The sequence below is a fragment of the Montipora foliosa genome, chromosome 3 (assembly GCF_036669935.1).
Source record: "Montipora foliosa isolate CH-2021 chromosome 3, ASM3666993v2, whole genome shotgun sequence".
NCBI lineage: Eukaryota > Metazoa > Cnidaria > Anthozoa > Scleractinia > Acroporidae > Montipora > Montipora foliosa.
In genome coordinates this window covers 15,050,559-15,063,058 of record NC_090871.1, presented here as the reverse complement: position 1 = coordinate 15,063,058, position 12,500 = coordinate 15,050,559, and the positions used below count along the sequence as shown (strand labels likewise).

Here is a 12,500-nt window from a genome sequence, read left to right as displayed (position 1 = left end):
TTTGCAACGATTGTACACAATATGCTAATCGCTCATGAAACTGATGGATCGCTTTCAGATGTACACCGGAAATAACTGGCAGCTCCACAATTTCTTTATAATTTGTAGGCCTTCACGATTTCTGAGTCTTTCCCATACGTATCCTTTAAGATAGCAACAGCACGATTGTATCCCTCAGCAGAAAATGGAAGAGCTTCTATGGACATTCTCAGTTTCGGAGCCAACAGTTCTCTTAAATAGGAAAACTTGGTAACGCTAGCAATACTTGACTTGTCAATCGCTTCACTGAATTGCCCCCAGAATCGTGGCCAATCTTGGAACGTGCCGCTGAATTTGGTAATCACTAACTTCGGCAATTTTGCTTCCAACCCAGTCACTGGGTCACCACTGTTGTTCGCGGATTCACTTCCCTCAGCTTTGTTCGATTTGACTGCATTCAACTCGGTTTGAAATTTTAGACGCGTTTCGAAAAGGTGTCGTTCGTAATCAAGCTCTTCTTCTCGGATCTTCTGATTCTCCTCTCTCTTGGCCTTTTTGAGCCATTCCTCTAACCTTAAAACGTTGTCATCTGCCTCGGTTATCTTTTCCTCGATTTGATCATTCCATTTCTTTACTTCCTCGGCGCTCTCCTTGTCGGCTATCTTCATCCCTTCTATGGTTCTTCTCAGCTGGTCAACCTCACCCGACAATTCCTTTAACGCCTTGATTTGTCTTTCGATTTTGTCACAACGCTTGCTTTGGATTGTCTCCTCGGTTCTTTCCCTCGCAAATTAAAGCTGGATAAGTTTCGTATCCAACGTGGATAATGCTGCATCCATATTCACACGGAATACTCAAGTACTAATAATTTCTTTTGCTGTCAGTCCCGTCGGAGGTGCCACTTTGTCGCGAATGTACCCGTTTGTAATGATAGTAATCCACGACAAATCTCACTGTATATTTGAATCACTTTTAATCACAAAGAACATCTCACGTCACAGTTCGCAGTACCGAGTTGAGTTCCGAATCAATAGAGATATATAAAAAAAGAAAACTTAAGCTCTACGGTTACAATAGCAAAAACGATACCCTGTAATTCTAGAACCGACTTGTCAATCAATCCTGACTTAATAAAAACTAGACCCTCCGTTAGGGTACACTGAGTTGCCTGTGGTACGTGCACCGTTCCAGACAATTTTTTTCAAGTTGGGCGGTCATTAAAAAGTCATACCAGACGAGGCCCTTTGGCTCACAGGTCCTCACACGTTCGTACGACGAAACAGACCTGTCCTTGCGTAATATGTAGCTCTAACAGTGCACGATATTGTTTTGGTATTGTCTATCATTGTAGTGCCATGGTAGAAGTCTTGGGTAAATAGTCCGAGAAGACATGTGGTTACTAGCAAAGTACTGAACCCAGAAAGATTGAAGAAAATAAATGGGAAGTGAGAAACACTGGCTTCTGGGCTGACATGTTGATAAACTTCTTTTCACCACAAGTTTAAGCGTGCCCTCTGAGCATCTGACAGCTTTGTAATACCGAAGCTCACTGAAGTCAAGCCCTGTTTCGCGGGGTTAGTGTTAGGATGGGAGACCAAAACAATAAACCCCTCTTAAAAAACAGAAACATCTGACCGAAAGTACTATTAACGCTAACAAATGCGAACTCAGCAAGGTACAGATTCTGTTAGCTTGCTTTATGCAAAACAAATATTGATGAAAAAGCAAATAACGATTGATACACAGTTTCAGAAAGAGCAGAGGGAAGTTTCCCGGACGGTCGATCGAGAATAAAATATTTACGACATGAAAACAACATTAATTTTGAACCGTGAATATAGAATATAAAAAGTTACGATCAGCGACAAACATTTTGGGAGATTTTTGCTACGTTCAAGTAAATTGCAAAATCGAAAGTGACATGGCCGGAATTCAGCGGGCGCCGTGATTAAGTTACCGCGGCATGTTTACTCGCCAAACAGTGAAGCATCTGTGTCAAATGATGGCAAGATACCGGGTTTTTGTAAGTTTCTTTTTCTGTCAAGTGTTATAAAGTTTGACAATGAAATGAGCGAAGTCAAAACAAAGATCACAATCGCCCAACTCTTGTTTATGCAAAGTCAAAATTTACTCTCCAAGACGCGTACGACGTTATTTATCACCAGGTAATTCCATCATTTTGGAAATAGCAGCTACTTTATTATTCATGTGCGTCACAAGTTTTCACTGATTTTGGGGCTCATTTTGTTGAAACTCAAGCACGCTTCCAACAGGCCTGTGAACCCTTCCTGCTTACAGAGCATTACTAAAAAACTTCTCCCATATCACATTTCAACCTTAAGCTCGAAAATGCAATACACAACATGATATTATAATTCACAAAGGCAGAAAATACCACAGAATCCTTTTCCAGCGAAAATTTTATTGAAACAAACAACATATTTGCTCTTAGAGGCGAAAACCTCTTCCTATTTCATTACGTGCGTGAAGACAAGAAACTCAATTGTGTCAAATTACCATGTACTTCAGGTAAATACTGCTCACTTTGATTTCGACGGGCGATAGATTGTTGTCGAAGTCCAGTACTCGTCGCTTTTGAGATTCATGCCTAGTTTATCCAACTGACTTTCCATTATTGAGCTCCATAAGGGTATATTTTGTTTAAGGATCCACTAAAACGCCATTCGCGTTGCATGACTTTCGACGCCATTGCAGGCAAAGTCAATGATTCTACTGTGTCCACCAGAGAAATCTACGCAGTTCCACTACCCTCTCGATCCTAAGAAAATACGCGCAGAAGGCTCTATACACAAAGACACCACTTACCAGGGGAGTGACAGGCAAGACTTTTACCGACACGGAAAAAAAAAAAAACAAACAAACTAAACGCAGACCTCGACTGGGTTTGCCCATAGCCAACCCAGTAACAATGCTATTTCCGACATCGATCTTATTTTTGTCAATATTTGGGCATAAAATTGGTGTCCTAAGATCCCCGCTTTCTTCCAAGAAAAAGAGATGCAAGTTACATGCTTAAAGATCATGTCCTTCTGGTTATTTACGCTGGAGTCCTTGTGAGAAATCTCTTGACAGCAGTTCCGAAGTTTCGGATTGTGCCCGATGCACAGAATCATTAAGCCGATTCATTTTGATTGACGTCTGGTGTGTACATGCACGACAAAAAGTTCAAAACTTCCGCAAGCAATTTCACTTTCGAGAAGGAAACAAAAAAGTAACCAGCCTCTGGTAAATCAGTGCTGTGCTTTCATTTTGTAGGCATCAAGCCATAATCTTACAGGGAGAAAATTAGCCCAGCTGTCCAGAAGGGGTTTCAAAACTTAATAGTGGTGTTAACGCAACTTCTAACGCTGATGATGTTGATATTTCGTGGTTTGGATAAATTCTACTCCGGAGTTTTGCTGCCAATGATTTTGAGTCTTGTTTGGAAACAGGTAGCATTAACAAGCGACACTGTCCCAGGACTGAAAATTAGCAAGTCTGGAGAAGTTGTCATCGGCGGACTGTTTCCCGTTCACGTACGTGGAGAATTTAGATCGAAATATATGTCTTTGGCCGAAGCTATGATCTTTGCGATTGAACAAATCAACAACGACACAACCCTTTTGCCTAACGTTACGCTCGGATATGATATCTCGGATACAAACCTCATAAATCGTCGCGCTATGAACTCCACTTTGGATTACGTAAATGTTCACAAATTTGCATTCAGCAGTCCACAACTAAACGAGAAGTGCAGCATTTTGCCTTCGGGTCAGCTGGCCCCGGTCGTCGCGGTTGTAGGAACTGGAACGTCGAGATCATCGATTCTGGTGTCCAATTTGTTAGAAGTTGAGGATATACCACTTATCAGCTATGCCGCTACAAGCGACGAACTCAGTAGCAGTGCATATCCATCGTTTTTTCGCACCGTGCCCCCGGATCGCTTTCAATCCAAAGTGATGTCGGATATTGCCCGATATTTTAATTGGACTTACGTGGCTGCCATCGCCGCTGACGATGCCTACGGTAGATCGGGGATAGAATTCTTCCGCAAACATTCCAAACTCGAAAGAATCTGCATCGCTTACGACAATTTCTTCCCCATGAATGACGAGAAAACAGCCAAAATTCGAAAGATTATCAAGGAGCTTAAACTCTTGGAAACTGTGGGCGTGATTGTCTTGTATTGTGATCGCACCTTAGCCCTCAGTGTGCTAAGAGAAGCTTTAAGACAGCGCCTGAAAGGAAAAATATGGATCGCTAGTCAAGCCTGGGGAAATAACGAGGCTGTTATTTACGAGAAAACGCTTCAGCCAGTCCTCAAGGGAATGTTGGGGGTTGTTTTTACTGAACTTACAGTCCCTTCATATAAGCAATATCTGTTGTCACGCACATCCCTCTACAGGTCTAACCCTTGGTGGAGGGTATTTTGGCAAAACCAATATAATTGCAGTTTCAATGTTCCTCCCTCCGGTAGCAAGAAGCGTTGCTCCGACAGCCTGAGAGTCACGGAGGACATTTTTGATAAGAGCCTGTATGACAGTAAAACTACCTATGTTATCAACGCTGTGTACGCAATCGCACATGCGTTAGACGCCATTTTCAAGTGTAAATCCCCTCCAATGAGCCATTGCCCGCGAACGAGACCTTACGTGGAGCCTAAAGATGTCTTGGAATATTTGAAGAAAGTCAACTTCACGACTGAAACGTCGAACGTCTTTTTTGATAAAAACGGCGACTCCCTAGCTACTTATAGTATCATAAACTACCGAGTGGATAAAGACACCGGAGGCCAGCGTAGAGACGGTAGGGAATGGGAAGCACAGAGGCTCAACTTCAACTCAAGTGCCATTGTTTGGAACGACGGGGTAACGGGTAGAATCCCGCGATCGGTTTGCAGTGAGACGTGTAAGCCGGGATACCGACAGACAGAAGAGATAAACTGTTGTTGGCAATGCATCAAATGTTCTCAGGACACAGTTTCCAGCGTCTATGGGGCCATGAATTGCACTAAATGTCCCTTGGATCACATCTCAAACGAGGAACGCACAAAATGCCTCCCAGTACCCTGGAGCGCATTCACTGGGACGACCCCGTAGGGATAATTATTACCTTCATTGCCTGCTTGGGTGTGCTCGTTACAGTACTTGTTGGTGGTGTGTTCATATGGAAAAACAACACACCAATTGTGAAAGCCTCCAATCGAGAACTCAGTTACCTATTTCTCTTTAGCATTGCCATGACCTATCTGTGGGCCCTGATAAACTTAGCAGAACCCAACGCTATCATCTGCCCAGTATCAGAAGCGTGGTTTTACATCTTTTACACCATTGCTGTCGTTGTCCTTGGGGTCAAGACAAAAGCGTGTTGTGCATTTGTTTGAGCATCGCGTTCCGCGATCTGCACTCACCAAAGCCGGTTTCATAGAGAAGCACAAACATATTCTTATCATTGTCGGTATTTTGGGCTTGGATGTTTTTGTTCTGATTATCTGGTTTCTTTTGGATCCTCCGCACCCAGAAATAGACAAATCCGTGAGAACATCTTACTTTCTCGGATGTAAGATCACGTCTCCGCTTGCGGGAAGCTACTGCCGTTATCTGCTTGTTGCAATTTGGTCACCATGTCGTTCGTCTGCGTTTACTTTGCGTTCAAATCCAGGAAACTTCCACACAATTTCAACGAAGGCAAATTCATTGCGTTTGCGCTCTATTTGCTGGTCATATCGTGGCTGACATTTTATCCAGTTGCTTTGACGATTCGCGGGAAACACACTGTTGGGTGTCTGGCTCGTCTTCAATCATTTCGGCAACTGGTCTGCTTGTCTGCATCTTTGTGCCTAAGATGTACATCATCCTCTTGCATCCTGAGAAAAATACGATGTCTGTCTTACATGAAGAGCCAAGTTTCTAGCCACGCCTTCCGTCGGGGCACTGTCGACGGAGAATCCCGACAAAAGGCACATCTTCCGGAGAGCAGCTATTCCCAGCAAGGATCAGCGTTATCCGCAACCACGTACTCCGAGGTATCAAGAACCCCAAAACTCTCACACACCGGTGAAATTCAAGGCAGTAATAAGGTTACCACCTATTTATAATAGTTTGATTTACTTGATAGCAACCTTTCTTTAAAGTAATAAGGGCGCTAGGCAACACAACGAACTTGGTTCTCTATGCGTATGCCCAGTCTTCTAATCCCGTCGTCGACGACCGTCTTGATTAGTCTTCGGTGTTCCCTGAATCCCGAAGCCCGAGTCCCGAATACAATTCCACACACTTGGCAATTAGTCACTCAACCAGTCGCCCCCAAGACTTATGGTGTGTTAAATTAAAGGCTTTCTTCTTTTTCTCCGTCTTCGGGTATTGAACCGTTTTACCCCTATTTCCCGTTTCTCGAAAGTCCCGCCAATAATGTTTCGGGACCTAAAGGCCCTTTGTGAAACTGCCATTTGCCCGTTTAAGGAAATAGCTTTTTGTGAAAATTAACGACCTAAACTTCTGCCTTCTTAAGATACTGCGGACAAATTATGGCAACCAAAAAGTTTCGGGACTTAGTTTCGAGAAACAGGTCCCTGGACGGAGGAATGGGTTTTTATGAAGAACAAAAGACATAAAAGTTATATATTTCAAACTGCGAAGAGGGTGATAACACTTGAAAATGGTGATCGTTGTTATAAGCGCTACTTTAGCAGACGAAGTAGCGCCATGAACCTATGACCTCTGTGGGTACAAGTGCTGAGCAAGGCTGAATTTTTCAAGTACAAGGAAAGGTTACGTTTACACAAACGTTTGGCTTTGTGTAGCACTTATATTTTAAACAGAGTTAAGAATAGAGTGTAATGTGAAGTGCTAGATTTCTATCCCATATGAACCATGTGAGCGTAGCCCTACTGATGGAAAATGGGCCCACACAGGGAACAGAGAAAACTCTGCCAGGGTGGGAAATTGAACGGCACGACCTTCGGGTTAGATCTTCTACCGACTGAGCTACAAGGTCAGAGCGGCAGCAGCCGTGGGAACTGAAGATGTTAAAAGTCACGGCAATGACATGTACAAGTACAATGTCCCTGTCCCTGTGTGGGCCCATTTCCCTCAGTAGGGCTAACGCTCACTGGTTCATATGAGATAGAAATCTAACACTTCACATTGCACTCTATTCCTGTTTAAAGTATAAGTGCTACACGGCCAACGTTTGTATAAACGTAACCTTTCCTTGTACTGTACATGTTCATTGCCGTGACTTTAACATCTTCAGTTCCCACGGCCTTCTGTCTGATCTTGTAGCTCAGTCGGTTGGAGCGGCGGATCTAAACCCGAAGGTCGTGGGTTCAATTCCCACCCCTGGTCAGAGTTTTTTCTCTGTCCCTGTGTGGGCCCATTTCCATCAGTAGGGCTAACGCTCACATGGTTCATATGGGATAGAAATCTAGCCCTTCACATTACACACTCTATTCAGTTAACTGAATTTTTCAAGCTTTTATTTGGCCGCTGCTATATAGCTAAAGAAGTGTTCATAACAGCGATGACCATTGCAAGTGCTTACAATACCTTTCATTAAATTGCTATCGGAAAAATCATCTCCGTCAGCAGTTTTCCTGTCACGAGGCGACGATTTTCGTTTTTGACGTTATCCTTGTAGCTTAAGGTCATAACGACTTGAGAAGCGCTTTTCTTCTGTTTCTTGGAGGGATTTTCTTTAAATTTAATTCGTAATCAAGGCTTGCTCGTCACGGGAAGTACCAGAACGCTGAATGGTCTCGCCCTTGAGGTTAAAACGTGCTGTCTGTTCCGCATTGTCTTCAATAATCTTTAGATTCGGAACATTGATAGTTCTTCCCAGCTCTGTATAAGTCTATCCTGTATAGGTAAACCCGGAATTTTTCATGCTTGCGTTGATGTTTTCTCAATTTTAAAATACAGTAGAATTTTATTCTTGGTGTTTTTTTGAGATCCGTAGTCTGTAAAATCTCTAAATTCAAAGTAATTGAGTGACGAAAATATAAATTCTGTTACAAATTTGTTCAGAAATTATGATGTTACATCAAAAAGTATGACTCGTTTTAATCTGGATTATTTTTCTCTTTATGTTAACTGTGGGCTTCAAAATTCGTACTCATATTTTTCAAACAGATGCATTTTCAAGAACCTTTGTGAATCCAAACAGTAACGCAAGATTCCGAGTTTCGGAGCTCCATATTTAAGAATCTCGCAATTTTAACCAACAGTTTGTTAGCCCTGTTCATTCACTTTAAAAAAAGGGTACGAACTTCGAGGAGGTTTTGCATGCTAAAAAAAACCTATACATTACAATTATTTATTAGAATTTTAGATACACAGAAGCAAGGGTCCGAATTTCGGACCCCTGGACTTCTAAATTTTACATTTTCATGGTTTAAACGATAGTTTTTAACTTATTTTCATTCACTTAAAGCAAGGGTCCGAATTTCGGGCCCCTAGACTTGTAAGTCTTCATTTTCAACGATCGTGTTTTTTTTTTAAAACTTCTTTTCACTCAAATCGAAGAAAGGGTCCGAATTTCGGACCCTGGACTTGTTAATCTTAAGATAAATGTTCAGAGACTGAACTTCTGTGATCCAATTGGGTGAACTTACAACTAGGGTAAATGGTTAATGAAGATGCCGAAGATTTTTCTGGCCATTCTTTGTTAGACTACCACCCAAGGTTGATGCTTCGCCAACCCCTACAATTTAGCCCCCCCCCCCAGCCGGCCCTGATGATATATCCGTAACCATTCGACGTGAGACCCGTCGAGCACTCGGATCAATCTATTGTAAAGATAATTCAATTACGTTCAGGGTTTACCATCCACGTATAGCCCTCTTCGCACATTCTCTAACAGTCTTTCCATTATTTTATGGCATACATATGTCAGGCATTTTATTAAAACCAAAATAACAGAATCCCCAACCGATGGGGCATGGAAAGCCAGAATACACGATAAGAGAGGTTTTTCTCTGGTATTCCGGTTATCCCTCTCCTCAAAAACCAACATTTGATCTGATTTGCGTTAATTTGTTGATTTCAGTTTACAGTGTCCCCAATAGTGCTTCAGCGCCGGAAGACTTGATACCTAAATAAGTTCCTTTCCTTTCCAGCTGTGGCACTTACTAACGAAACAGTCTCTACTATTGATCATTTCAATATTGTTTTTTCAAAAATACAATTCCTCGTGGCAATACTCATCAAGATGAAACTCCGAATCCCACTGATCAGCACATAAGGTTGGCATGACTCAATGTGTAGTCGATAACTTGGCCAGTAAACGACACGGAGATATGTCCGGAAATGCACCCAATCGCAAAAAAAAAACAAATACATTAACCATAACCAATGATAAACATACCGAAAATAAAAGTTATTGGAAAAATAACGAAGTAAACAAAATAAGTGTATTATAAATGTCCACATCAGTGCTTAAGATCGTTATCTGGTTGTTCACAAGCTTTCGAACGACAAGTATGGTTATCATCGCTCCATGCCGCAATTCATTTTTTTTTTTTCGTAAACAACAAAAAGACGCCCGTCAGCACCCAATCTATTAGGTCATTTCAGAAGCTCATTAACTCTGGTTCAGAGCTAGGGCTTTTTTTTAAGGCTAAAAATTTCCTTATTTTTCACACGCGTCGAGCTTCGATCTTATTTTTGTCCATATTTGGGCATAAATTTAGTGTTCTAAAATCCCCAGCTTTGTTCCAAGGAAAAAAGATGCAAGTTACATGCTTCAAGATCATGTCCTTCTGGTTATTTTACGCTGGTTCCCTTGTGAGACATCTCTTGACAGCAGTTTGTACCTTCCGAAGTTCCGGATCGCGCCCCATGCACTGAATCATTAATTGATTGATTTTGATTGACGTCTGGTGTGTGCGTGCATGACAGAAAGTTCAAAACTCCCGCAAACAATTTAACTTTCGATAAGGAAACAAAAATGCAACCAGCCTCTGGTAAATCAGTGCTGTGCTCTCATTAATTTGTAGGCATCAAGCCCTATTCTTATAAGGAGAAATTAGCCGAGCTGTCCCAAGGGGTTTCAAAATTGATAGTGACAACTTTCTAACGCTGATGAATGTTAATATTTCGTGGTTTGGATAAATTCTACTCCGGACTTTTGCTGCCAATGATTTTGAGCCTTGTTGGCAACAGGTAGCCTTAAAAAGCGACACTGTCCCAGGACTAAGAATTAGCAAGTCAGGAGAAGTTGTCATCGGCGGACTGTTTCCCGTTCATGTACATGGAGGATTTAGGTCGAAATATATGTCTTTGTGCTGAAAGCTATGATCTTTGCAATTGAACAAATCAACAACGACACAACTCTTTTGCCTAACGTTACGCCTCGGATATGATATCTCAGATACAAACCTCATAAATCGTCGCGCTATGAACTCCACTTTGGATTACGTAAATGTTTACAAATTTGCATTCAGCAGTCTACAACTAAACGAGACTTGTATCATTTTCCCTTCGGGTCAGCTGGCCCCGGTCGTTGCGGTTGTAGGAAACTGGAACGTCGAGATCATCGATTCTGGTGTCCCAATTTGTTAGAAGCTGAGGATATACCACTTATCAGCTATGACGCTACAAGCGACGAACTCAGTAGCAGTGCATATCCATCGTTTTTTCGCACCGTTGCCCCCGGATCGCTTTCAATCCAAAGTGATGTCGGATATTGCCCGATATTTTTAATTGGACTTACGTGGCTGCCATAGCCGCTGACGATGCCTACGGTAGATCGGGGATAGAATTCTTCCACAAACATTCCAACCTCGAAAGAATCTGCATCGCTTACGACAATTTCTTCCCCATGAATGACGAGAAAACGGCCAAAATTCGAAAGATTGTTGAGGAGCTTAAACTATTGGAAAATGTGGGCGTGATTCTCTTGTATTGTGGTCGCAATTCAGCACTCAGTGTGCTAAGAGAAGCTTTAAGCCAGGGCCTGGAAGGAAAAATATGGATTGCTAGTGAAAGCCTGGGGAAATAACGAGGCTGTTATTCACGAGAAGGAGCTTCAGCCCGTCCTCAAGGGAATGTTGGGGGTTGTTTTTACTGAACTTACAGTCCTTTCATATAAGCAATATCTGTTGTCACGCCAATCCTTCTACAGGTCTGACCCCTGGTGGAGGGTATTTTGGGAAAACCAATATGATTGCAGTTTCAATGTAATGCCGTCCGGTGGAAAGAAGCGTTGCTCCGACAGCCTGAGAGTCACGGAGGACATTTTTGATAAGAGCCTTTATGACAGTAAAACTACCTATGTTATCAACGCTGTGTACGCAATCGCACATGCGTTAGACGCCATTTTCAAGTGTTAATCCCCTCCAATGAGCCATTGCCCGCGAACGAGACCTTACGTTGACCCTAAAGATGTCTTGGAATATTTGAAGAAAGTCAACTTCACGACTGAAACGTAGAACGCCTTTTTTGATAAAAACGGCGACTCCATAGCTACTTATAGTATCATAAACTACCGAGTGGATAAAGACCACCGGAAGACGCGTAGAGACGGTTAGGGAATTGGGAAGCACAGAGGCTCAACCTCAACTTAAGTGCCATTGTTTGGAACGATGGGGTAACGGGTAGAATCCCGCGACGGTTTGCAGTGAAAACGTGTAAGCCGGTATACCGACAGACGGAAGAGATAAGCTGTTGTGGCCAATGCATCAAATGTTCTCAGGACACAGTTTCCAGCGTCTATGGGGCCATGAATTGCACTAAATGTCCTGTGGATCACATCTCAAACGAGGAACGCACAAAATGCCTCCCAGTACCCCTGGAGCGCATTCACTGGGACAACCCCGTAGGGATAATTATTACCTTAATTGCCTGCTTGGGTGTGTTCGTTACAGCACTTGTCGGTGGTGTGTTCATATGGAAAAACAACACACCAATTGTGAAAGCCTCCAATCGAGAACTCAGTTACCTATTTCTCTTTAGCATTGCCATGACCTATCTGTGGGCCCTGATAAACTTAGCAGAACCCAACGCTATCATCTGTCCAGTCTCAGAAGCGTGGCTTTACATCTTTTACACCATTGCTGTCGTTGTTTCTTGGGGTCAAGACAAAGCGTGTTGTGCATGTGTTTGAGCCTCGCGTTCCGCGATCTGCACTCACCAAAGCCGGTTCATCGAGAAGCGCAAACATATTCTTACCATTGTCGGTATTGTGGGCTTGGATGTTTGTTCTCATTATCTGGTTTCTTTGGATCCTCTGCACCCAGAAATAGACAAATCCGTGAGAACATCTTACTATCTCGAATGTAAGATCACGTCTACGCTTCCGGGAACCTTCTGCCGTTATCTGCTTGTTTCCATTTTGGTCACCATTGTCGTTTGTCTGCGTTTACGTTGCGTTCAAATCCAGGAAACTTCCACACAATTTCAACGAAGGCAAATTCATTGCGTTTGCGCTCTATGTGCTGGTCATATCGTGGCTGACATTCTATCCAGTTGCTTTGATGGATTCGCGGGAAATACACTGTTGTGATGTCTGGCTCGTCGTCATCA

The 12,500-nt window shown here is 42.7% G+C and overlaps 1 protein-coding gene and 2 pseudogenes across 1 annotated transcript; 2 read left to right on the top strand and 1 right to left on the bottom strand.

The window, feature by feature from the left end:
* Nucleotides 1-95: 95 nt before the first annotated feature.
* Nucleotides 96-647, bottom strand: LOC137995297 (uncharacterized). Its single transcript, XM_068840869.1, has one exon. The coding sequence runs from the start codon at nucleotides 645-647 to the stop codon at nucleotides 96-98; it is 552 nt and encodes a 183-aa protein (XP_068696970.1).
* A 1,718-nt stretch (nucleotides 648-2,365) lies between these two features.
* LOC137995296 (extracellular calcium-sensing receptor-like) lies at nucleotides 2,366-6,076 on the top strand (annotated as a pseudogene).
* Nucleotides 6,077-9,728: 3,652 nt separating this feature from the next.
* LOC137995294 (extracellular calcium-sensing receptor-like) overlaps nucleotides 9,729-12,500 on the top strand; it is a 2,984-nt pseudogene continuing 212 nt past the window's right edge.